Here is a 27,584-nt window from a genome sequence, read left to right as displayed (position 1 = left end):
TATTTTTTCCAGATTGGATGAGCAAGATCAGTTTGCCATGGCGTTACAAAGGCTCCTGAATCGCACGGCTCACCTGGAATCCCCCACAGTGGCTGCTCCGGTACAACCTGAGTCGCAGGCCGTCCCTGCTGCTGTGCCAGTCTCTGTGCAGGCACCCGCCTCAAATATTACCTGTATAAGGTATGTCTGGTTCTACTCCGCTTCCCCAGCTTTTTGGGGGCGATCCAGTTCAATGCAGAGGGTTTCTCAATCAGGTTGAGATATACTTCGAAATGCTGCCCCAGGCATTTCCCACGGACAGAAGCAAAGTAGGTTTTGTGATATCTTTGCTTTCTGAGAGAGCCTTGGCCTGGGCTAACCCTCTATGGGAGACGCAAAAACCTGTTGTCTTGAGTTACCCTCAGTTTGTGGCCTCCTTTAAAAGGGTTTTTGACGTTCCCGCATGCTCCGCTTCTGCTGCCAAGTGCCTCATGTCCATCAAACAGAGTACGAGAACTGTTGCCGACTATGCCATTGAATTCCGTACTCTGGCAGCAGAGGTTGCTGGGAACAATGAGGCCCTCATGGCTGCTTTTTCTCATGGTCTCTCGGATTCCATCAAGGATGAGATAGCAGCCTGAGATATACCCACTGAGTTGGAGAACTTGATCTCATTTGTTATCCTCATTGACTCCAGACTCAGAGAAAGACTTTCTCTTAAGGAGCGCTTGCGGAAGCCTCCTGTACGTTTGCCTCCGAGCTTTGTAGTCCCACCCATGCCTCCCTCACCTCCCATGCCTCCTGGTACAGAGTTGGTCAGTGAAGATGAACCCATGCACCTGGGCTTCACACGTCTTTCTGCGGATGAGAGAGCCTTTAAGAGGAGGGAGAGATTGTGCCTTTATTGTGGCCAGGCATGTCACTTTTTGAAGTCTTGTCCTACCCGTCCAGAGAGTACCCGAACCTTGAGGTCCTGTCATGGACAGACCTTAGGTGGCGTTGTTTCATCCCCAGTTATCCAGAAGGATAAGCCCCTGGTTTTGGTCACCCTTTTTTGGGCTGAGTCGTCCATCGAGATACAGGCGCTAATCGACTCTGGGGCTGCAGGCCTGTTCATTGATGCTGCATTTGTTTTGCAGCACTCGATTCTGCTGCAGCTGCATGACACTCCACTTGCCATTGAGGCTCTTGATGGGAGACCTTTACAGCCTGCCCATGTGACTCATGAGACGGTTCCATTGTCCATGGCCGTAGGGGCTCTTCACCATGAGATAATCCAATTCCAAGTTATTTCCTCACCCAGATTTACACTGGTTATTGGTTATCTTTGGTTACAGAGGCACAACCCCTCTTTTGATTGGCTCCGTGCTGAGGTTCTCTCCTGGTCACCACAATGCAGTGAGACATGCTTCCTGAAGGTATTCAAGTTCCTGTGCACCACTTCACTCCCCTCCCTGCTGGAGGAGTACCGTGATTTTGGCGATGTCTTTGATAAAGGTCAAGCTGGTAGTTTGCCTCCACACCGGCCTTATGATTGCGCAATTGACCTTCAACCTGGTACCTCCTCGTGGCCAGGTTTACCCTTTGTCGGTCTTGACGGATAAGGCCATGGAGGAGTATGTTGCTGACGCACTTTCTCCAGGTTTCATCCGCAAGTCCTCGTCTCCTGCTGGTGCTGGTTTCTTCTTTGTGAAAAAGAAGAGCGGTGAACTCTTAAGAATGCCTACCGATTCCATTGATTACAGAATTATTTGACCGCCTCAAGGGAGCAACGGTTTTCACAAAGCTTGACCTGAGAGGGGCATACAATCTCATGCGCATTAAGGAGGGCGATGAGTGGAAAACTGCGTTTAATACCAGAACAGGCCATTATGAATACCCGGTAATGCCTTTTGGCCTTTGTAACGCCCCGGCAGTTTTCCAGGAATTTATTAACGATGTCCTCCGAGATTTGTTGCAATTTTGTGTGGTGGTTTATCTCGATGATATCCCCATATTTTACAAGTCACTGGAGAGCCACCACACAGATGTCTGTCATGTACTTCAGAAACTGAGGGAGAACAATCTCTATTGTAAACTGGAGAAGTGCGAGATCCATTGTGAACAGGTTACATTCCTGGGCTATGTCATTTCCACTGCTGGTTTTTCGATTGACCCAGAGAAACTGTCGGCAGTCCTACAGTGGCCTCGATCCGTGGGTTTACATCCTCTGCAGCGTTTCCTGGGCTTTGCCAACTACTATCGGAAGTTTATTTGTAACTTCTCGTCTCTGGTCAAGCCTCTGACTGATATGACCAGAAAGGACGATAACCCACAGAGTTGGTCTCCGGAGTCCATTAAGGCCTTTGAGACTCTCAAGGCTGCCTTTGTTTCTGCTCCTGTGTTGGCACATCCTGATCCTATGTTACCTTTTATCCTAGAAGTTGATGCTTCTGAGACTGGAGTTGGCGCCCTTCTGTCTCAACGTCCTAACTCTGAGAGCGCTATGCATCCGTGTGGTTACTTTTCCAAGAAATTGTCACCTGCTGAATGCAATTATGAGATTGGTGACAGAGACCTGTTGGCGATCATTTTAGCCCTGAAAGAATGGAGACATCTCCTTGAAGGTACCACTGTGCCCGTTCTTATTCTTACTGACCATAAGAATCTTACATTCTTGTCTGAGGCTAAGCATCTCTCTCCCAGAAGGGCGCAATGGGCTCTTTTCTTGTCGAGCTTTAATTACATTGTCTCATTCTTACCCGGGACTAAGAATGTAAGGGCTGATGCCTTGTCACAACAATTTTCCTCTACTTCCAAGTCGGAGTCGGTTCCGGTTCCAATGATTCCTCCTGATCGTATCTTGGCTACGGTTCGCACCAGGCTTACTTCTACTTTGGGTGACAAAATTCTTGCTGCTCAGGTCCATGCTTCTCCTGATAAACCTTGTGACTGCTTCTTTGTCCCAGAGAGTTTCCGTACTGCAGTGCTCCAGATTTACCATTCTCCCAAGGCAGCTGGCCATCCTGGGAAGAATCAACTCATTTGGGCCATCTCCCAACAATTCTGGTGGCCTAATCTACAGGCTGATGTTACTGCTTTCGTAGCTGCCTGTGCCGTGTGTGCTCAGAGTAAGACTCCACGACACCTTCCACTGGGCCTCCTACAACCCATACCCAATGGAGAGAGGCCCTGGACTCACCTGTCTATGGATTTCACTGCGGAATTGCCCAACTCCCAAGGCAACACTGTTATCATTATGGTGGTTGATCGGTTCTCAAAGATGTGTCATTGTATTCCACTTAAGAAATTGCCCACCTCTAAGGAACTGGCTTCCATTTTTGCTCGGGAGATCTTTCACGTACATGGGCTACCCAAGGTGATTGTCTCGGATAGGGGCAGCCAGTTTGTCTCCCGGTTCTGGCGAGCCTTTTGTGCACAGTTGGGAATCCAGCTCGCGTTCTCTTCTGTGTATCAACCGCAGTCTAATGGGGCCGCAGAACAAGCCAATCAGTCCTTGGAGCAATTCCTACGTTGCTATATTTCTGACCATCTTAACAACTGGTCTGACCTATTACCTTGGGCAGAGTTTGCTCACAACAGTGCCTTGAATTCTGCCTCCCGATTGTCTCCATTTATGGCAAATTATGGTTTCCAACCTTCCATGTTGCCTGACTCGCTTGTTCCGCAGAGTATTCCTGCGTTAGAGGAGCATCTCCGTGGTCTTCGTTCCACTTGGGTACAAGTCCAGGAGGCTTTGCGTCATGCTAACGATAGGTATAGACTCCATGCTGACCGCAGACGCCTGCGCCTTCCTACCAAGTTGGGGACAGGGTCTGGCTGTCATCTCGCAACCTCTGGCTTCGTGTTCCCTCACTGAAGTTTGCATCTCGGTTTATTGGGCCTTTCCGTATCATTCGCAGGATTAACCCAGTAGCTTATGCGTTGGACCTTCCTCCTTGTATGCGCATCTCAAATGTGTTTCATGTCTCCTTATTGAAACCGTTGGTCTGTAACCGATTTACCACCTCGGTGCCACGTCCTCACCCTATTCAGGTTGAGAACCATGAGTATGAGCTCCAATCCATTGTTGACGAGCAGGTATACCTTTAAGTGCTCGGAGATGATCTGATAATTACCTATCTTAATGGTCCTGGGCCCAGGACAGTTTTCATCTACCATCTATCTTTGTGTGAGTCCCACTAATAAAGGGCCATCTCTCATTGACTTACACAGGACCACCCTGATTGGTTAGCCCTTTTCTCCCCCGAGCGTATTTCTTCCAAAGATTGGTTAATTTCCTTATAACTTAATTTCCCCTCAATAGGACCTCCTCTTTTGGGTTAATGGGTTAGTGATAATTAGTCTGAAGCCAACTTAATTAAAGAGGAAGTCTTCTCTTGAATGGGGCACTTAACTATGCACAGTCATAGCCGGGGTAAATTGTCCATTTCTGAACAGATCAAAGAAATATTTTAAGCATATCAAACCCCCTTTGAAATGGATAAATGGTTGATTAGCACGGAAGAATACACCAGCCTTTATCTAGCAAATTAATTTTGCCCCGTACCAACTACACACTCAAATGGTATCTTTTCCTGGGCTTTTGAATACCAAGTTAGCTAAACAGCAGGGCATCTCCCTAACACACACTTAGCATACCTGTAAGCCAAAAGGAACTGTTAATTGAATTACATACTCAAGCCAAAAGTCTGTTCATGTATTTGCTCACATCCAGCCAAATTAACCTAACATTTACTATACACATTCTTTATTTCTTATCCTAAACTTATATATACATCTATATACAAATATTCCCAGTTGCCAGTGGCGGAATTATCAGGGTCGCAACAGTCGCAAGTGCGACTGGGCCCTGTAATTCTCTGCCACTTCAGGGGGCCCACCCGCCGCCTGAGGGGCCCACCTGACTGTCCGGCTGGGGGTGTGTGGTGTGATTCACTGTTGCCACGGGTTCATGCCATGGGGAGGGGGGCTTCCTTTCACCCACTACAGTGGAGAGACCAGCGTGAGATAAGTGCTTTGTGGGCTCCGCCCCCGCCTATCCAGAGCGACTGTAAGGGAGGCAGGTCGGACACAGAAAAAAACTTCAGCCAATTCAGTGAAGGCGGGGGAGGAGCTCTCTGAAGCAAGGCATTCCTGGAGGAGGCACGCTTTGTGGAGGAACTTTGCGTCTGCAGGATTCTGAGGAGGGGGAATCGATCGATCATCGATTGATTGGCGGTAAGTCACCACCCCCCCTCCAGATTGTGCCAGCCCACCACCCCCCCTTCAGTGCCACCCCCTCCAGTGCCACCAGCCCACCACCCCCCTCCAGACTGTGCCACCCCCCTCCAGTGCCACCACCTGCCCTCCAGTGCCACCAGCCCACTAGCTACTGTATTTGTGTTTGTATGTGTGTGTGTGAGCATGCTTCTGTGTGTGTGTGAGCATGCTTTTGTGAGTGTGTGTGTGTGTGTGAGCATGCTTGTGTGTGTGTGTGTGTGTGTGTGTGTGTGAGAGCATGCTTGTGTGTGTGTGTGTGTGTGTGCATGCTTGTGTGTGTGTGTGTGTGTGTGTGTGTGTGTGCATGCTTGTGTGTGTGTGTGAGAGCGCGTGTGTGTGTGTGTGTGTGTGTGTGTGAGCATGCTTGTTTGTGTGTGTGAGCATGCTTGTGTGTGTGTGTGTGTGTGTGTGTGTGTGAGCATGCTTGTGTGTGTGTGTGTGTGTGAGCATGCTTGTGTGTGTGAGCATGCTTGTGTGTGTGTGTGTGAGCATGCTTGTGTGTGTGTGTGTGTGTGTGAGCATGCTTGTGTGTGTGTGTGTGAGCATGCTTGTGTGTGTGTGTGTGTGTGTGTGTGTGAGCATGCTTGTGTGTGTGTTTGAGCATGCTTGTGTGTGTGTGTGTGTGAGCATGCTTATGTGTGAGCATGCTTGTATGTGTGTGTGTGTGAGCATGCTTGTATGTGCGTGTGTGTGAGCATGCTTGTATGTGCGTGTGTGTGAACATGCTTGTATGTGCATGCTTGTATGTGTGTGTGTGAACATGCTTGTATGTGCATGTGAGCATGCTTGTATGTGTGTATGTGTGTGTGTGTGAGCATGCTTGTATGTGCGTGTGTGAGAGCATGCATGTGTGTGTGTGTGTTCATATATATATGTGTATGTATGCATGTGTGTGCGCATGTATGTGAGTGTGCATGTATGCATATGTATGCATGTATGTGAATGTGCATGTGTTTATCAGTGGCGGTGCATCCAAAAGGGTGCAAAGGTGCCGCCCCCTCTCTCCAGCCACACCCTCTATGAGATGTGGATAGATTCATGCATAGCATAGCATGAATCTATCCATGGCCACCACTGCCACCCCCATATTTAGGTGTCTGGTCCCTTTTGGGGTGCCGGGTGCCTGAATTACAGCGGCGGGGGGGTTTGCAGCACCTGATTAGAGCCATGGGCTCTAATAGGCTTCAAAATAGGTGAACTGCGAGTGCCATGCTTGACGCTCACAGTCTACCCAAGTGTGTTATAAAAGTGAATTAATATTCACTTTCCTAACACTGAACCGCGTCTCCCCCAATCAGGTGTGCGGGTCTGTTACCCATCACCCGATTGGCTGAAACGATAGACACAGCTATTGGACGCCCATCAGGAGGAGAGGACGGGAGATGAGGATGGCAGGAGATGCATGGAGGACCCCGCTCATGGCCGTTACCCGCTGCCCCACCAAGACAGGGTAAGTGGCGGGCAGACAGCGAGCGGGCGGTGGGGATTCACATTGGCAGCATTTGATGGGCACACCAACAGCATTTGATGTGAACAGTGGCGGCATTAGATGGGCACAGTGGCAGCATTTGATGGGCACAGCGGTGGCATTTGATGGGCACAGCGGGAGAGCTTGATGGCACAGCGGCAGAGTTTGATGGGCACAGTAGTGACATTTGATGGGCACAGTAGTGACATTTGATGGTACAGTGGTGGCGTTTGATGGACACAGTGGCTGTAATTGATGTTTTTTAAATGCGGCCACCCACTTGGGACTGGGCCCTGGTGTTCCACCATCGGGCTCGGGAGAAAAGAGCCCTGTCCAGAGGTCGGGGGGGCGCCATGGTTTCCTGCATCAGGGCCCTGAAGGTTCTAGTTACGCCACTGCCAGTTGCTAATGGAGATTACTCATAAACTCCTCATAAGGCAACAAGTCACTGGTCTGGGTATCAGAGGAGTGTGCCCAGGAACCTTCTCTCTGATGTAATTTCTCTCTCTGCTGAAATTTTCTTGCTATGCATGTCTCTACTCCTCTCAGCATAATGGCAGTAGCTGTACTCCTCTAGCATCCCTCCTCCGTCACTGTATTACACGCACTTCACCATTCAGGGTCCCTTTATTATCCCCTCACACTCTCTCATTGTCCTTTCTCTGCCAGCTATCCCTGGCCTCCAGCAGATTCTCAGCTTTCCCAATACATCCTTTCCTCTCTGGTCTCACACTGGCCAAACCCATCTCCTTACTTCGGTCCTCTGTCCATTTGCTCCACCCCCCCCCCCCCCCCTTCTGGTGCTGCCATTATGATGCCTGTGCAGATGTGCTGAAGCACTTTTCTAGAGCCTTATTGGCACATCTGTGCACATTCAGGCTATCTACTGTGTACACAAGGACTGGGATGTTTTTGGAGTTCTGTGCTACCCTTCATTGTACAAGCACAGGGAAACAACGTGCAAGTTGTATGGGGGAAAACCTGCACACATCTGGACATGTGCAGAATCCAGGAGGGCTGCAAGGGGGTTCAGATGTCATTCTTACCTAGACGAGAAATGTGAAGGTGCTTCTTTGCAAAACACAAAAGATAAAAATAAATAAATATTTGAATAACAAAAAGAAACCCCAAAAACTTTCAACCTAGACCGATCTGATAAACAGCCACACCCAAAGTGTTAACCAACTTTGCCAAAATATGTATAAATAAATTGTATCGCACTGCTGTATCCATAATAGATAAAGCAATTGATTATGTGTGGAAATCAAATATTGAAATCAAAATAATCAGAATAATCACACCTAATTAAGTCATTTTCGATTCGACCCCGGGAGGTTCTATCCCCTTCCTGACCAGAGCACTTTTTGCGATTCAGCACTGCGTCGCGTTAACTGACAATTGCATGGTTGTGCAACGTTGCACCCAAACTAAATTTACGTCCTTTTTTCCCCACAAATAGAGCTTTCTTTTGACGGTATTTGTTTACCTCTGCGGTTTTTATTTTTTGCTCTATAAACAAAAAAAGAACGACAATTTTGAAATAAAAACACTTTTTTTTAGTTTTTTCTATAATAAATATCACCCGAAAATATATATAAATTTTTTTTCCCTCAGTTTAGGCCATTATGTATTCTTCTACATATTTTGGTAAAAAAAAATCGCAATAAGTGTATATTGATTGGTTTGCGCAAAAGATATTGCGTCTGCAAAATAGGGGATAGATTTATAGAATTTTTATTATAATTTTTTTTTTTACTAGTAATGGTGGTGATCTGCAATTTTTATCATGACTGCAACATTATGGCGAACACATCACACAATTGATTACTGTAAAAATGTCACTGGCAGTGAAGGGGTTAACACTAAGGGGCAGGGAAGGGGTTAAGTGTGTCCTAGTTTGTGTTCTAACTGAAGGGGGGTGGGGACTGTGCAGAGGAGATGACAGATCATCTGTTCATACTCTTTATGAACAGACAATCTGTCACTTCTCCCCTCAGAGAACCAGAAACTGTGTTACACACACAGTTCCAGGTTTTTCGTGTCTCAGCAGTGATTGCGGGAGATCGGCGGTGATCGAGACTGCCGAGCACTCGCATCAGCTCGGGGGGCGAGCGTGGGGGCGTGCGCCCCTAGTGGCCACAGGGCAAGCGGTGTTACATAACGTTGTTTCGCCCAGCCACGCCATTCTTCTGCAGTACAACGGCGGCGTCTGGTCGGCATGTGGTTAATGACCTAATGCGTAGGATGGAGCGCTGAGAGCTGACAGCATTCAGAGCAGAAAAAAGTGATCATATTCCAGCAGTAGCATGTGCTAGAGGCAGGGATTTCCAAACTACGGCCCACCAGCTGTTGCGGAACTACTCGTCCCATGAGGCATTGTAAAACTCTGATATTCACAGACATGACTAGGCATGATGGGCATTGTAGTTCCTGCACAACTGGAGGGACCCCTGTGCTCGACCCCTGGTACCATTGAGAATGGTGAGCTGTGGGGTACTTCTCTGCTTCAGATTTACTATCTTAAAATGAGTTGTTCTGATCTTGCTTTTATGCGAGTTTTTGATAAATATTGGCTGATTTTAAGCAATGTAGAGTGCTCTATATTCTACCTTTTTCTCTTTTCTGAGCTGATTCATTGGCATTTCCTAGGGGTACCTGCACTTCTGACCTTTTTATAATATAAATATTTAATGCTGAAGGAGAGTGTATGTCTACAGAAGTTGGTGGAGTGAACATTATCTCATCTTTGTTTTCTTCCGTGTACAGTTGGATGTTCATTTTAAAGAGGAATGGATTAATGGACATGAATTGATGTTTCATTTTTTTTCATGTTTTCACAAGTTTTACAAGTGTGTGATTTTTCTGAGGACATGAAGACATGAGGTCTACTGTTAGGTCCACATTAACACCCCTGATACAGTTATATAGGATTTTCTGCTTTCCGAAGATGTCCTGTCCAAGAAGTCCTGCCCAGAAACCAACCAAACCAGACCAGATCCATAAACCTATAACGCTGTTTAACCACCTCAATACCGGGCACTTATACACGTTCCTGCCCAGGACAATTTTGAGCTTTCAGCGCTGTCGCATTTTGAATGACAATTGCGCGGTCATGCTACACTGTACCCAAACTAAATTTTTATATTTTTGTTCCCACAGATAGAGCTTTCTTTTGGTGGTATTTGATTACCTCTGTGGTTTTTATTTTTTGCTAAACAAATAAAAAAATACCGAAAATTTTGAAAAAAATAAAAGTTTTGGTTTTGTTTCTGTTATAAAATTTTGAAAATAAGTACGTTTTCTCTTTCACTGAAGGGCACTGATAAGGTGGCACTGATGGCATTGATAAGATGGCACCAATGAGGTGGCACCAATGAGCGGGCACTGACGGGCACTGACGATGGGCACTGATATGCGCCACTAATGGGCACTGGTAGGCGGCACTGATATGCAGCGCTGATGGGCATTTATAAGCGGCACTGGTGGACACTCATAGGTGGCACAGGTGGGCACTGATGGACACTGATAGGCGACACTGATGGGCACTGATAGGATGAAAAGATGGGTACTTATGGGTGGCACTGATAGGTGACACTGCTGGGCACTGATAGGCGGCACTGATGGGCATTGATATACGTGGCACTGATGGGCACTGATACACGGCACTGATATGAGGCACTTATGGGCATCTGTGGTGGCACTGGCAGTGGTAGGCACTGTCAGTGGGCACTGATTGGCAGCTGCCTGGGCACAGATGTGCATTTCCCTGAGGGTCTAGGGGGGCATACCTGGTGATCCAGTGTGGTGGCATCCCTGGTGGTCCTGGGCGGCATTATGGTGGTCTTGGGTGGGATCTGAGGGGGAGCTGCACTGATAAAAAATCAGCAGAGACCCCCCCCCCATCTGGAGAGCCTCCACCCGGCTCTCCTCTACTTGCGTCTGTCAGATGTGAGTGAGGAAAAGCCGATCACCGCCTCTTCCTATTTACATTGTGATTAGCCGTGATTGGACACGGCTGATCACGTGGTAAAGAGTCTCCGTCAGAGATTCTTTACCGAGATTGGTGTTTCGGGTGTCAGACTGACACCCCGCAACAACGATCGATGCGCCAGGATATTGAAACCACTTTGCCACCATTGTTCTGCTATATGGTGGGCGGCAAGTGGTTAAAACAAATAAAACAAATTGAGCTGTGACTATCTACCCCCTTACACTTATACACTATCAAATTCCTCACACGAATAAGTGACCCATCTTTGGTGTCAGTGGGAGAAATTTTCCCTATTATTGGTATCAGTTGAAGGAGTAGTGCCCCATTGTCAGTGCCAGTGGGAGGAATAGTACACATTGTTGGTGTCAGTGGTAAAAATAATGCCCGATTGTTGTTTTCTGTGGGAAGAATAGTGTCCCATCATTAGTGTCAATGGGAAGAATAGTGCCCCATCATTGGTGTCAGTGGAAGGAATAGTGCCTCATCCCTGGTATCAGTGGAGAGAATAGTGCCCCATCATTGATGTCAGTGGAAGGAATAGTGTACCATCCATGGTATCAGTGGGAGGAATAGTGCCCATTGTTAGTATCATTGGGAGGAAAAGTACCCCATCATTAGTGTCAGTGGAAGGAAAAGTGCACTAAGGAATGGACAAAGGCAAGCAAAGTGAAACAATCAGCCTGCATGCCACAGTTTGGAGCCCACTGTTTTAGAACATCATTTTGAAATATTAACTCATGTAATAATGTTCACCTTGCTTCAACAAAAATCTATAATCCCAGCATCAGTGTTAGTGGAAGGAATAGTGCCCCATCATTGGTGTCAGTGAAAAGAATAGTGCCCCATCCCTGGTATCAGTGGGAGGAATAGTGCCCCAATCCCTGGTATCAGTGATAGGAATAATGCCCCATCATTGGTGTCAGTGGAAGGAATACAGATAGGAGATTCGACGTGACACTGACAATAACAATCTGTGTCTATTGAACTTGTATCATAACAGTCCATTCATTCACACAGGGGCAACACGATTCCAGCACGACTTTGGGAGGCAACTTGGACACGACTTGAGTGTGAATCACAGCGTGACTTACAACACGATTTTAATGTAAAAAAAAAACGGCATGGGTTCCCCTTCAAGAGCATACCAGGCCCTTCAGGTCTGTCATGGATTTTAAAGGGAACCCCGTGCCAAAAAAAAAATGGCGTGGAGGTCCACCTCAAAATCCATGCCAGACCTGAAGGGCCTGGCATGGATTTTAAGGGGAACCCCGTGCCAAAATAAAAAATGGCGTGGGGGTCTCCCTCAAAATCCATACCAGGCCCTTCAGGTCTGGCATGGTTTTAAGGGGAACCGTTCGCCAAAAAAGGTCTTATATAATGGTTCCATGAATCAGAGGGGGCGGAGTCACCGGGTGGCCCCACCTTCTGTTATAAAAGAACTGTCAGAAGAAGAGAAGTGTCACACAGCGGGAGCCTCCCATTGCACGGAACGGCCCGAGAACCAATAAGAGACACCGTGGAGGAAGAAGAAGCGGATCGGATGAAGAGGAGGATCGGAGGAAGAAGAAGATGGAGGAAGAAACCTAAGGATGAAGAAAAGAAGAAGGAAGAAGACCAGAAGAAAGAAGATGAAAGACTTAAATAAAGGAATTGTCAAAGACAAAGTGTTTTTTAACACTTTTTTGTCACTTTTTTGGTGAAATGGTAGGGGTACTTTTGTACCCCCTTACCATTTCACACAGAGGGGAGGCCGGGATCTGGGGGTCCCCTTGTTAAAGTGGGCTTTCAGTTTCCGATAAGCCCCCACCCGCAGACCCCCACAACCACCGGCCAGGGTTGTGGGGATGAGACCCTTGTCCGCATCAACATGGGGACAAGGTGTTTTGAGGGGCTACCTCAAAGCACCCTCCCAATGTTGAGGGCATGTGGCCTGGTACGGTTCAGGAGGGGGGGTTGCTCTCTCGTCCCCCCCTCTTTTCCTGTGGCCTGCCAGGTTGCATTCTCGGATAAGGGTCTGGTATGGATTTTGAGGGGGACCCCCACGCCATTTTTTTGGTGCAGGGTTCCCCTTAAAATCCATGCCAGACCTGAAGGGCCTGGTATGGATTTTGAGGGGGACCCCCACGCCATCTTTATTTTTTTTGTTGGCACGGGGTTCCCCTTAATATCCATACCAGACCCGAAGGGCCTGGTATGGAATTTCGGGGGACCCACACACATTTTTATTCTTAATTTTTTTTTTCTTAATGCTAATACTAATGACCTGTGTGCAATGCAAATAGCCTTAAAGAAACTCATAGAAGACGTACAACATTAGAATCCTACTATAGCTTGTAGTTTAAATATTCGACTGGGAATGTATGATTGCAGCATCATAAGTGAGTTTCGCTGCTCTGTCTAATCTTCTTTAAACATTCGACAGACACCATAAGCCTTCAATGACAGATTCGACTTTAACTCATTTGGATTTTTGGACAAATGCAATTTTTTAACAAAAAACGAAATAAATAAAAATGAATTTCGGGAGTAACTAAATAAAAAAAAATTTCGGACAAAAAGGAAATTCCGAAACAAAATATTTCAGTCTGCACATGTCTAATATTTACTAAAACTGATGTGCATAGAATCTGGTGCAGCTGTGCATAATAACCAATCAAATTAATTGAACAAGCTGAAGTTAGAAGTTGTTTGGTTACTATGTACAGCTGCACCATATTCTGTGTGAACCAGTTTTAGTAAGATTCAGCCAGTGTGTGCCAGGGAAATGGTTGTACACTCTATCTTATGCCGCATACACACGACTGGTTTTCCCGTCAGAATAAACTCTGAAGGTTTTTCCAACGGAGTTCTGCTGAAACTGTCTTGTGTACACACGATCACACCAAAGTCCGATCGTCAAGAACCTGGTGATGTATAGCACGTACGATGGGACAGGAAAAAGGAAGTTCAATAGCCAGTAGCCAATAGCCTCCATCTCATACTTGCTTCAGAACATGCATAATTTTTGGTCCATCGGAACGGCATACAGACGAGGGGTTTTCCCGAAAGAAATTGGTTCCGTCTGAAATATTTAAAACATGTTCTACTGCTAGGTCCGTCAGTTGAGGCATACACACGATCGGAATATACAATGAAAAGATTCCGTCTGACTTTTTCTGTCGGACATTCCGCTCGTTTGTACGCGGCATTAGACCATCCTGGACAAATACAGCTAAGGCTATCTAATTGTATAAATACAAATTAATGTAAATATTTCCCTTTCACATTAAAAGGAACTATTTGGACTCAGCAGATCTTAAGCTTAATATGCAGTGAAGAGCACAGAAATGGTACTGGAAAGATTGACACTAATGAAAGAGTGCAATGGCTTGAATTCCCAACTCTAAATTCGGTTGTAGACCACAACAGTCGTCCTTCACCTCGAATGTTTGTATCCCATTTGTCAGAACCATTTGTTCCCCGAGGACTAAAAAATAAAAAGGCAAAAGTAAGTAGCATCATTTTGGGCTGATAATGTTATTGGAAAATGATATTAGCCAATGTATAGAGACCAGAATTAAAAATAAGTCTGTACAGAGAGCAGGTCCACGCACACTGCAAAATGCCTGCAAAAAACTACAGAGGGGTGGACACAAAACCACTCACCTTGCACAGAGTTAGAACAGAGGTGACTGGTGTTTATTACAGGAAATCCATGCACTAAGTCAAAGTGGAGGGATTGTTTCTTGCTGGATTGATGCACAGATCTAGAGAAAATACACATCGGAGACCAATATTCAAGTGAAGATAAATAGGTCTCTTGCATTAGGCAATATTTGTTTAGGCCAGATTTCAGCAGTGCATAATATATTGTATTGTTTTTAGTCCATACATATATGGAATAACTGTTTAGGTCTTTCCCTAGCTCTCTTCCTTAGCAAGTCCTTTCCCTGCCCAGCTCACAGTACCAGAAATATGTGAGCATGACAACACTGTAAACTTTAACAGATTATGAATATCTCACAATAGGGGCAGAATGTATTAGGATGTAATAGGATTGTATAAAGTTATATTTCAGTTGGCTACAGTAGTTATTGATTTTAAAATTAATGATGGCTGGGCTAAAAAGTATATGTTTATACATGCCTGGAGTCTCGGTTTACATGTTATATAATTTTAACAAGTGAGTCAAAATTAAAAGTCAGACAAGGTGAGCCATAGAAGGCACATGGATCAGATTTAAAAAGTAATGTGAGTTTTGTAATTTTTAGTAGTTTCCCCTAGTGTCTAGGTGCAGTAGTATTACATAAAGAAAGCAAGTTACCTATTTCCTATTTAGAAAAAAGAAAGGAAAGTGCATGGCCTGATGCATAATCATAATAAAGAGTTTATTATAATAAACAAATGAGTTAATACAGGGGTAGATACTACATATTCAAAATTAAAATAGTAATAATAACTAATGACAATGTTGTCACTAGATGGACTGACAACTGATACCTATACAGGGAATAAAATGTAAGTAATACTTGGCTAACGCGTTTCAAAGGTTTTCCTCTTCATCAGAGCCTTGGGTGCGTGTAATAATAGAGAGACAACTGGATGGGTGGTATAATTCTAGCTGAGTGGTGTAACCATATGAGTGGAATATCCTTCACTGTAGGGATATATCCTTCCACATCGCAGTGTTCTTATCACCATGGGGGGATAAACTCAAATGCAGTTGTCTGTAGTTTGTTTTTATTGGTCAGGAAGACCTAGTGATTATTTCAGGTGTCTCAGCCAGGGATCCGTGCCTGGAAGTCCAAGTCTTTGCTAGGCTATTTTGGCAATTCACCTATCTAAGTGCTGTGCAGAGTCCACTAATAAGTTGCAGCTGTGCAGCACTGAGCATCATGAGCTTGGACTTCCAGGCACGTATACCAGGCTGAGACACCTGAACTAATTACTAGGTCTTCCTGACCAATAAAAACAAACTACAGACCACTGCATTTGAGTTTGGTGATGAGAACACTGTGATGTGGAAGGGTAAATCCCTACAGTGAAGGATATTCCACGTATATGGTTACACCACTCAACTAGAGTTATACCACCCATCCAGTTGTCTCTCTATTATAACATGCAATCCAAGGCTCTGATGAAGAGGAAAACCCCTGAAACGCGTTAGCCATATATTCATTTCATTGTATCCCTTGTATGGGTATCATTTTATGTCAGTCCATCTAGTGACAACATTGTCGTTAGTTATTTTTACTATTTTATTTTGAATACGTAGTATCTACCCCTGTGTTAACTCATTTGTTTATTATAATAAACTCTTTTATTTTGATTCATGCATCAGGCCACACACCTTCCTTTCTTTTTTCTACACAGCATTTTGGACTTCCCCTAGTCGGCCTAGGCAGCAAGGTATGCATGATCACTCCACTAACAGGAAATATTACCATCTGTACTAAGGCCCTCCATAACAGCGCAGGAGAATATCTTTTCTACTTACACCTTTACCTATTTCCTATTGTAGCACTAACCCCCAAAGGAGCTGCTGGTTTAATTGGGCTTACCGTTACCTTCTTTTCCTCAATTCACGTCTAGGGGTGCCCCGGGGTAGATGGCCCAGTAACTTGAGAGACCGACGACAGATCCGCATAAAGGGATTTTATTTTCAAAAATGTAGACAATGAACAGTCTTTTAAAATGTGATCAGAGGGTTGGAAAGGAAGTTCAGGTACTCTTAGTGTCAAAGTCAATATGGAAGAACTTGCTTACTTTGACTGCATCCAGAGAATATCCATTCACAACTGGATGTCCACTCAAGTTGGATAGTCCCTCTCTCACAAGGCCTAGCAGCCAACAAGCTGCTTAACTCAGGAACAAGTCTCTGCCACAGACGTTGTTGTAGAACACGTAGGAAAACTAAACTTGTAGAACACTCGTGTGATACCTGGATCTTTCAGCCAGCTTGGCAATATCCAGGAGACCGGATTCTCTTAGGTACTTCAGCTCCTCCAGGCTCTTGCTAAGAAACCAACCTGTACGTGGCCTTCTTCTGAAGAGTCCTCCCCTGGATAGCTTGAAGTTACTGGGTCTCTCTCAAACCGGAGACGGCACCTAAACACCTCAGAATCTTCCTTTAGTTTTCTTGCCTCGGGCTAGTCAGCCCCAAGACAACAAGTTGGGTGGATCCGCACCCCAGGCCATAGCCTTCCTGGGCTGGTCAGGAGGACCAGGACCATGAAGTCAGTGCATCCTTCTGGACCGGAACCCCGAACCACGTGACATCCGCATCTTAAGTACCCTCTCCCAGAAAGCACAGCAAGAGCGCCACTCCCACTGGGTGGGCTCCGAGAGAGAGTAATCTTAAAGCATCCAAACAGACTGTAGTTCCATGCCTGTCAGAAGAGACAGTGCCCCCTGCGGCCAGGCTGAACATCTCATAGTCCAGTTAGACTGATGCTGAGGTCCAAATTTGAAACAATTGTACCCAAACCAAACTGCAGTTCAGGTGTAACCTTAAATTTTGAAAAACATAGCACATGCTCTTCAGGAGCCGGCGCTACACTATTAATCCATCAGAACCAGAGGATGGGTTCATGTTCACTAATTTTATAGAATTTCTGGGCCCAATATCACAGCAGCAACCTGGAATGTCCATGTTTTAATAATACAAAGTTTTATTTGTTCAGGCAGTTAAGTCACATGTGAACATAAAGGTTGCTTTAACTCTATGTAGGAAATATATATATAGCTCCCAACTGTCCCTAATTTTGAGGGACTGTCCCTCATTCAGAACAAAGTCCCTCATTCCTCCTCATGTGTCCCTCATTTTGGTCTGATCTATTTATCAATCAAAAAGCGTTTCCCAGTGCTAAACCTTTCATTCAATTTCTAAATGGTAAATTCCAAAAGTCAGTATAAAGAAATACGGCAGTATTAGTAAAAAAAAAAGTACTTGTGGGTTTAACCAATCACTTTTTTCTGTACAATTCTCCTTTAAGGGGAGCGTGGGAGGATGTGTGTCCTATGCCTACATACTATGGCTACTAGCTGTCCCTCATTCCCATCTCACAAAGTTGGGAGGTATGATATATATCTTATACTGTATATACTATACATTCATTAGCTGTTGCCAAGCAATTACCATTGGGAAATAGGTAAAACATAAGATCTCTCAATCCCAATATACACACAAGGTTATGATATATAAAATCAGACTTTAGTTGTGCTCACAGAAAAATGCAGACAAGTTATGACCATTTGTAATGATTTTGTTTCCTAAGTTCCAGCAAAAGTAACATCTTATACATATAGTTGTCCGTAGTAAGGTGTGAAGGATTAACATGTTTCAGAGTTTATTTGCTAACTAATAAATATAATAATATACACAAATGTCAAATACAATCATTAGTAATCTCCAGGACTGTGGAGCACAGTCCCTCCAGGCTCAGTTAAGTCAATCCCCCTTTGTAGGCCTTCAAATAAGAATAGGGTTGGGCGAACGGTTCGGGACAAGCAAAAGTTTGGCCTGAATATCGCCTGTTTACCCGTTCAGCAGGCGTTCACCCCACGGAATTCCTTGTAATGCACTGCGCGCTGCATGGTGCAATCTAATGCCCTGACTGGGTAAAGCTTTGTAAAGGGCGAAAGGGTGAATAGCTGGTTGTTAGGAGCGGGACCAGGAAGCTGGCTGCTGCGTCCCTAACAATGATGAGTTATCAGTTGTCAATGAGCTTCCCAGCTGAAAAAAAGAAAACATTTCTGGCAATAAAAAATGTAAAACAAAAATCCATACCAGGCTCTTTGGGTCATGTATGGATTTTAAGGGGAACCAAATGCCAGAATTTTTATGAAAAACGGCCTGGGCTCCCCCCTAAAATCCATACCAGATCCTTATCTGAGCATGCAACCTTGCAGACTAGGAAAGGGGGGACTGAGCGAGCGCCCCCCCCCCCTTTCTGAACCATACCAGTTCACATGCCCTCAACATGGGGGGTGAGTGCTTTGGGGCAGAGGGGTATCTGCCACCCCTACCTCAAAGCATCTTAAGTGGACAAGGGCCTCATCCCCACAACCCTGGCCAGTGGTTGTAGGGGTCTGTGAGTATGGGGCTTATCAGGGCTTGTTAAAGGGGGCTTTTAGCTTCTGATAAGCCCCATGCCTGCATACCCCCACAAACACAGCCAGGGTTCTGGGGATGAGGCCCTTGTCCTCATCAACATGTGGACAAGGTGCTTTCTGGCGGGACGCAGATCCCCCCCTATCCCAATGCACCCACCCCCCCATGTTAAGGACATGTGGCCTTGTATGATTCAGGAGGGAGACACTTGCTCGTCCCCCACTTTCCTAACCTGCCAGGCGGCATGTTCGGATAAGGGTCTGGTATGGATTTTTGGGGGGACACCATGCCGTTTTTTATTTTGGTGTGGGGTACCCCTTAAAATCCATACCAGGACCACACACCATTTATTTATTTTTTTACATGTTTCTATTGCTGAAAATAGTATTTTATTGCCCACAATTTAAAAGTGATTTTTTTTTCTTTTTCCTTTTCATGTCAGTTTTGACAAATGTCAGGTTCTATATACGTACAGATGTGCCACTTTACAGGCAGACTAAGGGGACCCCCAGGTGTTATAAAGGAATTTTTTATTTTTATTGTTGCACTTTAAGCATCATTAAAACCACTGCTCCTGTAAAAAGCTATCTTTTTTTTTTTTTAATTGTATTGATACGTCTCCCAGGGCAGTACCCGGACCCTCATACCCTTTTTTGGCCAATAACTTGCATATAAGCCTGCACAATGGGGACTTTTGATTTTTCAGGTTTATGTCCCATAGACTTTAATAGAACTTTTTCTCTGTTCGAGAGTTCTGGTGCGAACTGAACAGGGGGGTGTTCAGTCCATTTCTGCATAAGAATAATTTATCCAGTATTGAATAGAGAAAAAAAAAACTGAGAAAATACCCAGAAACATTGTACAGTTAATGCACAGTTTGTAAGCAACTTTAATAGACTTTTTTGGCTAGACTCTCACAGCATAAAAAATATTTACTAAGTTCCCCCTATTAGAAATGTCAACAAGTACACCAATTACAAAATTAAGAAACATTAGGCTGGCTGTTTTTATTTTCTTTAAGTAATCCAGTTTTTCTCTTATTTGAGGTTATTTACGTGATGAGGAATCCAAAGGATCTTATGAATTCATTTTATCATTTTCAAAAGATTGCTGTTTTAGCAGAGAAGTCACCAGATTTTCAACACTTTTTTGAGAAATTCTTGGATGGAGAAGGTAAAGTAACTGTATTTGCTATAATAAATATAACTACTAATGCGCAAACCTAAATGTTTAGGTCACTGAGTGGCTGCTGACATGAAATAGTGTTCCCACACAATAGCAGATAAAAACAATATATAAATGTGGTGTTTATTCAATATAAACAGTATACTGTAAAGTGCAACAGCTTCTAAAGTGACAATGCAATAATATTGAATAATAAATGTGCAGAATATATAAATGCTGATGTATCCAAAAAATGTGATCAATCCCAAAATAAAGTGATAATACAAAAAACGTGATCAGTCTAAAAACAAAAACAAAAAAAATCAAGGATGGATAATAAAGTTCTTGTGAAAAAATATGTATATTTAAATGTGACATCAGTGCAAAATTCAGTTCATATAGTGATCAGTTTAAACCACCTGTGCGCCAATGATAAGCCCTAGCCTCTCACCCCAAATAAGACCCCTACAGGTCTAGTAGCGCTTCTGTTGTTGAATATCTTGAATATGCAGGCTCTTTCCCTTAGAGCATCCAGCCAGATCGAGTATATTTTGGAAAGGAAACTCCACTGCAAATGTTATCATCCTTAATATTCTCCACTCTCCCCCATTAAAAGCTCACATGGAATATAAAGAGATCTCCATAGTGCAGTATTCCAATAAAATTATTTATTATAGCAGCAGCAAACTTACATATAAAAACAAGACAATCAGCTTCACATGACTTCCGCGGCCAGAAGTGTCATCACCCAGCTCCTCCCGACGTGTTGCGTCACCTGTAGGGGTCTTAATTTGAGGTGAGAGGCTGGGGTTCATCATTGGTGCACAGATGGTGGAAGGTGATCATTATGTGAACTTCGTTTTGCATATATATTTTTTCACAATCACCTTATTATCCATCCTTGTTTTTTTTAACCACTTCAATACCAGGCACTTTCGCCCCTTTCTGCCCAAGACATTTTTGAGCTTTCAGTGCTGTCACACTTTGAATGACAATTGCACGGACATACAACACTGTACCCCAACTAAATTTTTATCATTTTTTTCACACAAATAGAGCTTTATTTTGGTGGTATTTGATCACCTCTGCGGTTTTTTATTTTTTGCTAAACAAACTAAAAAATGCTGACATTTTTGAAAAAAACGTTTTTCTTCGTTTCTGTTATAAAATGTAATTTTTTCCTTCACTGATGGGCACTGATGAGTCGGCAGTGATGGGCACTGATGAGGAGGCACTGATAAGGTGGCACTGATGAGTTGGCACTGATAAGGTGGCACTGATGGACACTGATGAGGAGGCACTGATATGTAGAATTGATGGGCACTGATAGGTGGCACTGATATGCAGCACTGAAGGGCACTGATAGATGGCACTGATATGCAGCACTGATGAGCACTGACAGGTGGCACTGATGGGCACTGACAGGTGGCATTCATGGGCACTGACCAGCGGCACTGATTGGCACTGATAGGTGGCACTGATTGCCACTGACAGGTGGCATTGATGGACACTAATTGACGGCACTGATGGGCAGCACTTATTGGGTAGGTACTGACAGGTGTTAATGCTGGGCACTGATTGGCACTGTGATGGACACTGATTGGCACTATGGTGGGCACTGATTTGCAATTGGTGGGCACTGATTGGCACTTTATTGGGCACTGGCAGGGGGTTATGATGGGGCACTGACTGGGGACCAATTGGCAGCTTGTGGGTACATTTGATGGGGGCTGTGCTGATAACCAGTGTGCTGATCATCGACACAGACCCCCCTTTGACAGGGAGAGCCGCTGATCGGCTCTCCCTATCAGCGTGAACCAAGGAATGCCGTTTACCGGCACTTCCTTGTTCATGCGATGATTAGCTGTGATTGGTCACAGCTGATCACGTCATAAGAAGCCTCTGTCAGTAGCTTCTTATCATGATTGGAGATGCGGAGTGTCAGACTGACACGCCGCACTTGCGATCGCAGTGATGCGTGGCAGCATGTTATCCTGCTGGACGTCATATGACACCCAGTCAGGATAACAGAACCACTTCCCAACCGTAATTCTGTTATAGGCCCAACGGAAAGTGGTTAAAGAAATAGTGTATAAATAAAATAAATATAAAAAATGTGAAACACCCCATGCTCGCATGCAAAGGAATACACGGTAATCACACCACACATGTGGGGTATTGCTGCGAACATTGGAGCGAGATGAATGATTCTATCACAAGACCCTCTGAAACTTTGGGGTGCGTCAGGAAAGGTTTCACCTGCTGGTGGCACTGTCAGATATTTGGGTTGCAGTACTGGTGTCCACCAGCGGGTGGCGTCACCTGAGACTGATTGCAGGAGGCGTACTTATACCTGGTAGATGCTTGCATTCATCACCTTGGTATTGTTCCTTGAGAACTAACCTGTGTGTTAGATCCTCAGACCTGTATTCCTGAATCCCATACCTTGTGTCCTGTGTCCTGTGTCCCTGAACCCTGAATCCATCCCTGGAGTCCTGTCTTGCGGACTGATCCCTTCCTCCTGTTGTCCTCTCCCTGTCCCATCCTACTCCCTGTTCTATCTGATTGATCTCCCGTGTATGACCCTGACTTGATTACGTTTATGATTATATCTTACTCCTACATACACGTTTGCTTTAGAGTTATTATTGTGTGTCACCATGGTTGTTTGCTGGTTTTCTTTATTGTTTATGACTTATCCTTTTAATAAGTCATACTATTATTACTTAAAATGTGTTTGGTCTTCCCTATTGCAGTCCACACATTTTTGGTCGCATCAGTTCATGACAGGGTGTAGTTGCAAGTATGCTTATGCCATGTGTGAGAAATAATATGACGCTTTTGTGAAATTTTAATACATTTCTTTATTTTCCAAATAAGTCCCAGCAAACTTCAAAGTCACACGACTTTGCGCTGTCATTCCAGCATGACTTTGTCACGACCTGCATGCGACTTCTTTAACATAAGTCAATGCAAGTCATGCCGAAGTCAGACCAAAAGTAGTGCAGGGACCTTTTTCTAAGTCAGAGCAACTCAAGTCGCTCCTATTAGAATGGTTCCATGGCACTGAATGGGGCGAGACTTAAAGTCAGTCGCACCAATGTGAACCAGGCCTAAGGCTGAATTCACACCTATGCATTTTTAGTGCTTTTTGTATTTTGCAGATTTGCACAACAGAACGTGTTCCAAAGGAAACAATGGTAAATGGACTGTAGTACAAATCTGAAAAATGCAAAAGGCACTAAAAATGCATAGGTGTGAATCCAGCCAAAGTGTGTGCAAAATATTACAACTTCAAAAAACTCACCAAGCCTTTTGCTATATACCTCAGACTGTCTAATTTGCCTAAAGGGGTCGTTTTGGGGAGCATTTGTACTGTCCTGTCATGTTAGGGCCTCAAGAAATTAGATGTCTGCATCAGGTGTAATACATTTTCAGTGATGGCACCATAGCTTATAAACTCTATAACTTTCACACAGACCAAATAATATACACTGATTTGGGGGGTGGGGGAAGTGCCTGGTATTGAGGTGATTAATATTGCTTCATTTTCTGACTGATTGCCAGAATTGTTAGAAAAATCAGCATGGACAGCAGCCTTTTTGCAGACACAGTTTAGCCATGGAACTCATCATCATCTAGAATCATCTAAGTAATTGTGTTGCTTGATATCTGATATGAAATGTGATTTGTTATTTCTGCAGTTTATGGAGGAAAATGGTTTGATCACTTACAAGGATGGTACAATCAAAAGGATGCATACAATATCCTTTTCTTAAACTATGAAGACATGATAAAGGTAAAGGATCTGATATGAATTGTATTGCTAAAATATAAAAGCGATAGTTTATATATGATTTTTATGATGTTACAATAATTTGATAACCTAGGGTCAATGATCATAAATGAATGCTTATGAAATGGACATTTCTATTGAAATTGTGAAATTCCGTGTAGATACTGCAACTTGCAAATAGATCATACAAAATGCAGTCAAAGAGGGGAATTTACTAAGGCTGCAGCAGACAGAATTTGGAGCAGCTGTGCATGGCAACCAAACGGCTTCTATCTTTTTTCAAAGCTTGAGGCTCGGTTCACACAACAGCAACCCGACTTACAACGCGACTTTGCAAGGCGATTTGGAGGCGACTTTGCAAGGAGATTTGGAGGCGACTTCAGCCCGACTTTGCACAACTTACAACGCGACTTAAAGTTGCCTCCAGGACAGGCAACTTTAGCAATAAGCAGCTCTGTGGAGGGGGGGGGGGGTAGGGGGTTGCCTGGGTAAACGTGGGAGATACCTGTGTAAATTATTTTCTTTTTCCTGTAAAGTTGCTTCAATAAAGATGGGGAAACAGACTTGGAGGAAACTTCCATTGAAATCTATGGGTACAAGTTGCCTAAAAGTCCCCTTGAAGTAGTACAGAAACCTTTTCTGAAGTCGGAGCAACTTCAGTAGTGTACATTAAGACAGTTCTCATTCACTTCAGTGGAATTTCTTATGTCCAGCGACTTGGGGCAACTTGAGGTCTGACAAGTCAGATCCCAAGTCGTTGTAGTGTGAACCGGCACTAACTGAACAAGCTGAAGATAGATGCTGATTGGTTGTCATGTACAGCTGCTCCAGAGCCTGTCTGCTGATCAAATCCCCATATAGTGTCCGTGCCGGGTCACACAAGTGCGATGCCAGACATCACATGTAATTCGCAGCCCACTGCTGTTCACATTACACGATGTCTGTGCGGGTGCGATGTCAGCCATACAGATAGTATGGCTGATATCGCACCGCATTCGGTCCAAACACGCACAGGACCCTTTTTTCTGTTCGCACCAGAATCGGATTGCATGTGTGTTCACACATATGCAAGCTGATTCATGTCCGAACTGTCAGTTCGCAGTGCGATATGCAAGCTGAAATGGGGTTGTCGTTAACATATAATGACACTCCCCATCAGATCGCATATGGCAGTGTGAACTGTACATTCCATCCCAATATCCCAAAAAACAAACACACACACACAGACTTATCTAAAAAAAATCTTTATTAATGTAAACATAAAGATCTGGTTCACACTCACTGACTGCTCCAAGCTCACTGATTGATTGCTAGAGGTTACTGCACATCAGTCCCGCTCACTGATTGGTTGCTAGAGGTTACTGCACAACATTACCGCTCACCCATTGGTTACTAGAGGTTACTTCACAATATTACCACTCAATGATTGTTTGCTAGATGTTACTGCACATCGTTACCCTGCACTCATTGGCTGCTAGAGATTACTGCAAATCATTACCACTCACTCATTGGTTGCTAGAGGCTACTGCAGATTATTACTCACTGATTGGTTACTAGAAGTTACTGCACATTATTACTGTTCACTGATTGTTTGCTAAAGGTTACAGCACATCATTACCTCTCAGTGGATGACAGGGCAGTATTGGGGTATGTGATGCAGCTGTTGGGGTACAATTGGTTGGATGACAGGATGCAGTTTGGGGTGAAGGTGTCAGCATTGGTGTGAGAGGCTGAAATCATATCTCCCCTATAATAATTGGGGATAGGGTGATAGGATGCCAGAGGCGGGAGAAAAGGAGGGGTGAGGATGATAATGATAATAAATAGGGATAAAATATAAGTCCAAGGTACTATCCACAAGATCAAGTTCTTAGACTCTTTGTCTCATAGAGAGATGCTGCATCTTGAAGGCAACATCACTATTCCCCTGGTAATGATTCGGTCATTATTGGTTGCAGATCATATTCAGCTCCTGCTGCTTGATTCATCTTGTAATGGTATCCATTGTTCATGCACATCAGGATTTTGACGATGATATATGCAAAAAGAACAAACAAAAGACACATCAGTATCACAACACAAACTTTCTTCATCCAAAGGAAAATTCCTCTAAACCATTCTCTTACACCTCCAATTCCATTAAATTGATTCCATCCTTCTTCGGCTATGCTCCTAGCTTTGTGTTGTAATTCCTTTATTTAATGTAAATTTTCTTCTATCTTATCTTCATAGTCTGATATCCAAGTGCAACATTCATCTCCTATAAACTGACAAAACCCTCCTTCTGAAGCTAATAAGTAATCTAAAGCCATTTTCTCCTGCAAAGCTAATCTACTTAATTTTCATACTTCTTCATTTAATAAATCAATAGCATTTGTGGTTTCCTTCAAAATTCCATCCATTATATTTGAAAAGTCATTTAATCTTTGCATTAATATAATTCCCCACCCTGTGAAGGATGGTAATATGGACCAGGTCATGTCCCCAGCATCAAACAGTTCTTGTTTCTCTTTAGTATTCCATATAGTTTTCAACTGATAACTAGCATCTATATCATTATTTGACACAAGCGTCAGGTACTAATTGACTAAGGTACAAACCCCAGAAACGTTAGCAGGAACAATTTTATATACATGGTCTCCACACAACTAAAAGAAAGGTGTGGTTACTGAGAAACACCATGGGATCCTAGCCTTTTGTATGACTTTATCAATTAGAAAAAAGTTGAGTGCAGATATTTGACATTCAAACTTTCATTTATGGGTGCTGATTGATTTATGGTGATTTTATAGGGAATAAATACAGCTATCATTGCTGGATTTGCAATACCCAAAGGAGGTTTGGAACATACCAAGCAGTTAGACTTGTAGGCTGTTTGAGCAATTTTCACATGAGTTTTCCATAACAGACTAGGGTATTCATTATTCTCTATATTCCTCTTGCCAATGTCTGAGGTAGTTATAACCTGGCTGCAATGTGATCTATCTGACCAAGGACATGCATCATATGTTAACTTGCAATCATGTAAATGACAAGAGCAAGAGTAATAGCAATTGTGCGACAGTTACTCAACTATGTCTCATCAGCACTACCAATGGGATCTCCTTGGATGGTTCCCTTCTTGGTGTCTTGGAGCCCATCATTTCTTCTTGGTCCTGTGAATGATGCATTCTTGACCCTGGAAGCATGTATCCACACTGGAGATTGCTCTGTTAGAACAGCCGTTCTAGCAACTACGGCCACTTTTGTCGGTTCACCATAGGGTGGATCCAGTGACCCGTGCTTCTGTAGTTGTTTGACAAGAACTGCTTGAAAAGGATGCTTTGGCTTACCTGCTGGTAGTGGGAAAGACAGAGATACATCACCATAGATTGAATTCAGTTTTTCAATTAATCTGACCACATGCTCCTGTTGTATGACCTCCATATCTCCTTGTAGATAAAGGATGAACAAACTCTGGACAGTCGCACTCCGGATCAGATGAAAATAAAAGGTGCCTTTATTTCTTCAAAATAAAAAAAACTCTCATCACGCAAATAACAGCAGCAAAGGGAAAAATATAAACCAAAATTACTGACGCATTTCATGCTAAAGCTAGCGCTTACTCATAGCTAATCTCCTTGCTGTAGCTGAGATTTACCTCTAACCAAAGGCATAGGAAATGGTCTAACATGGTCTTTTGAGAATCTCAAAAGGGGATAACCTTGTCTTGGAATCCATTCCTTACACAAGATTTTAGCAACTGTTTTTAGCACTCTCTCTCATAGTGGGGATGCCTTCTACCCATTTTGAGAACGTATCCACAATCAACAAAAGATATTTAAAATCTCCC

General features: G+C 44.0%; 1 protein-coding gene across 2 annotated transcripts in view; it reads left to right on the top strand.

Moving 5' to 3' along the window:
* Positions 1 to 27,584, top strand: part of LOC143987896 (amine sulfotransferase-like) — a 70,491-nt gene that overhangs the window by 32,167 nt on the left and 10,740 nt on the right. For both annotated transcript variants that reach the window (XM_077487062.1, XM_077487061.1), the window contains exons 3-5: positions 13,973 to 14,187; positions 19,839 to 19,965; positions 23,661 to 23,755. In XM_077487062.1, coding sequence (XP_077343188.1) covers positions 13,973 to 14,187; positions 19,839 to 19,965; positions 23,661 to 23,755 — 437 coding nt within the window. The remainder of the gene's footprint in view (positions 1 to 13,972; positions 14,188 to 19,838; positions 19,966 to 23,660; positions 23,756 to 27,584) is intronic.

Source organism: Lithobates pipiens, unplaced genomic scaffold (genome assembly GCF_037356315.1).
Source record: "Lithobates pipiens isolate NorthernLeopardFrog02 unplaced genomic scaffold, aLitPip1_a1.2 Scaffold_18, whole genome shotgun sequence".
Lineage (NCBI taxonomy): Eukaryota > Metazoa > Chordata > Amphibia > Anura > Ranidae > Lithobates > Lithobates pipiens.
Note: the sequence above shows the minus strand (reverse complement) of the source record. Positions and strands in the feature narration are given on the sequence as shown.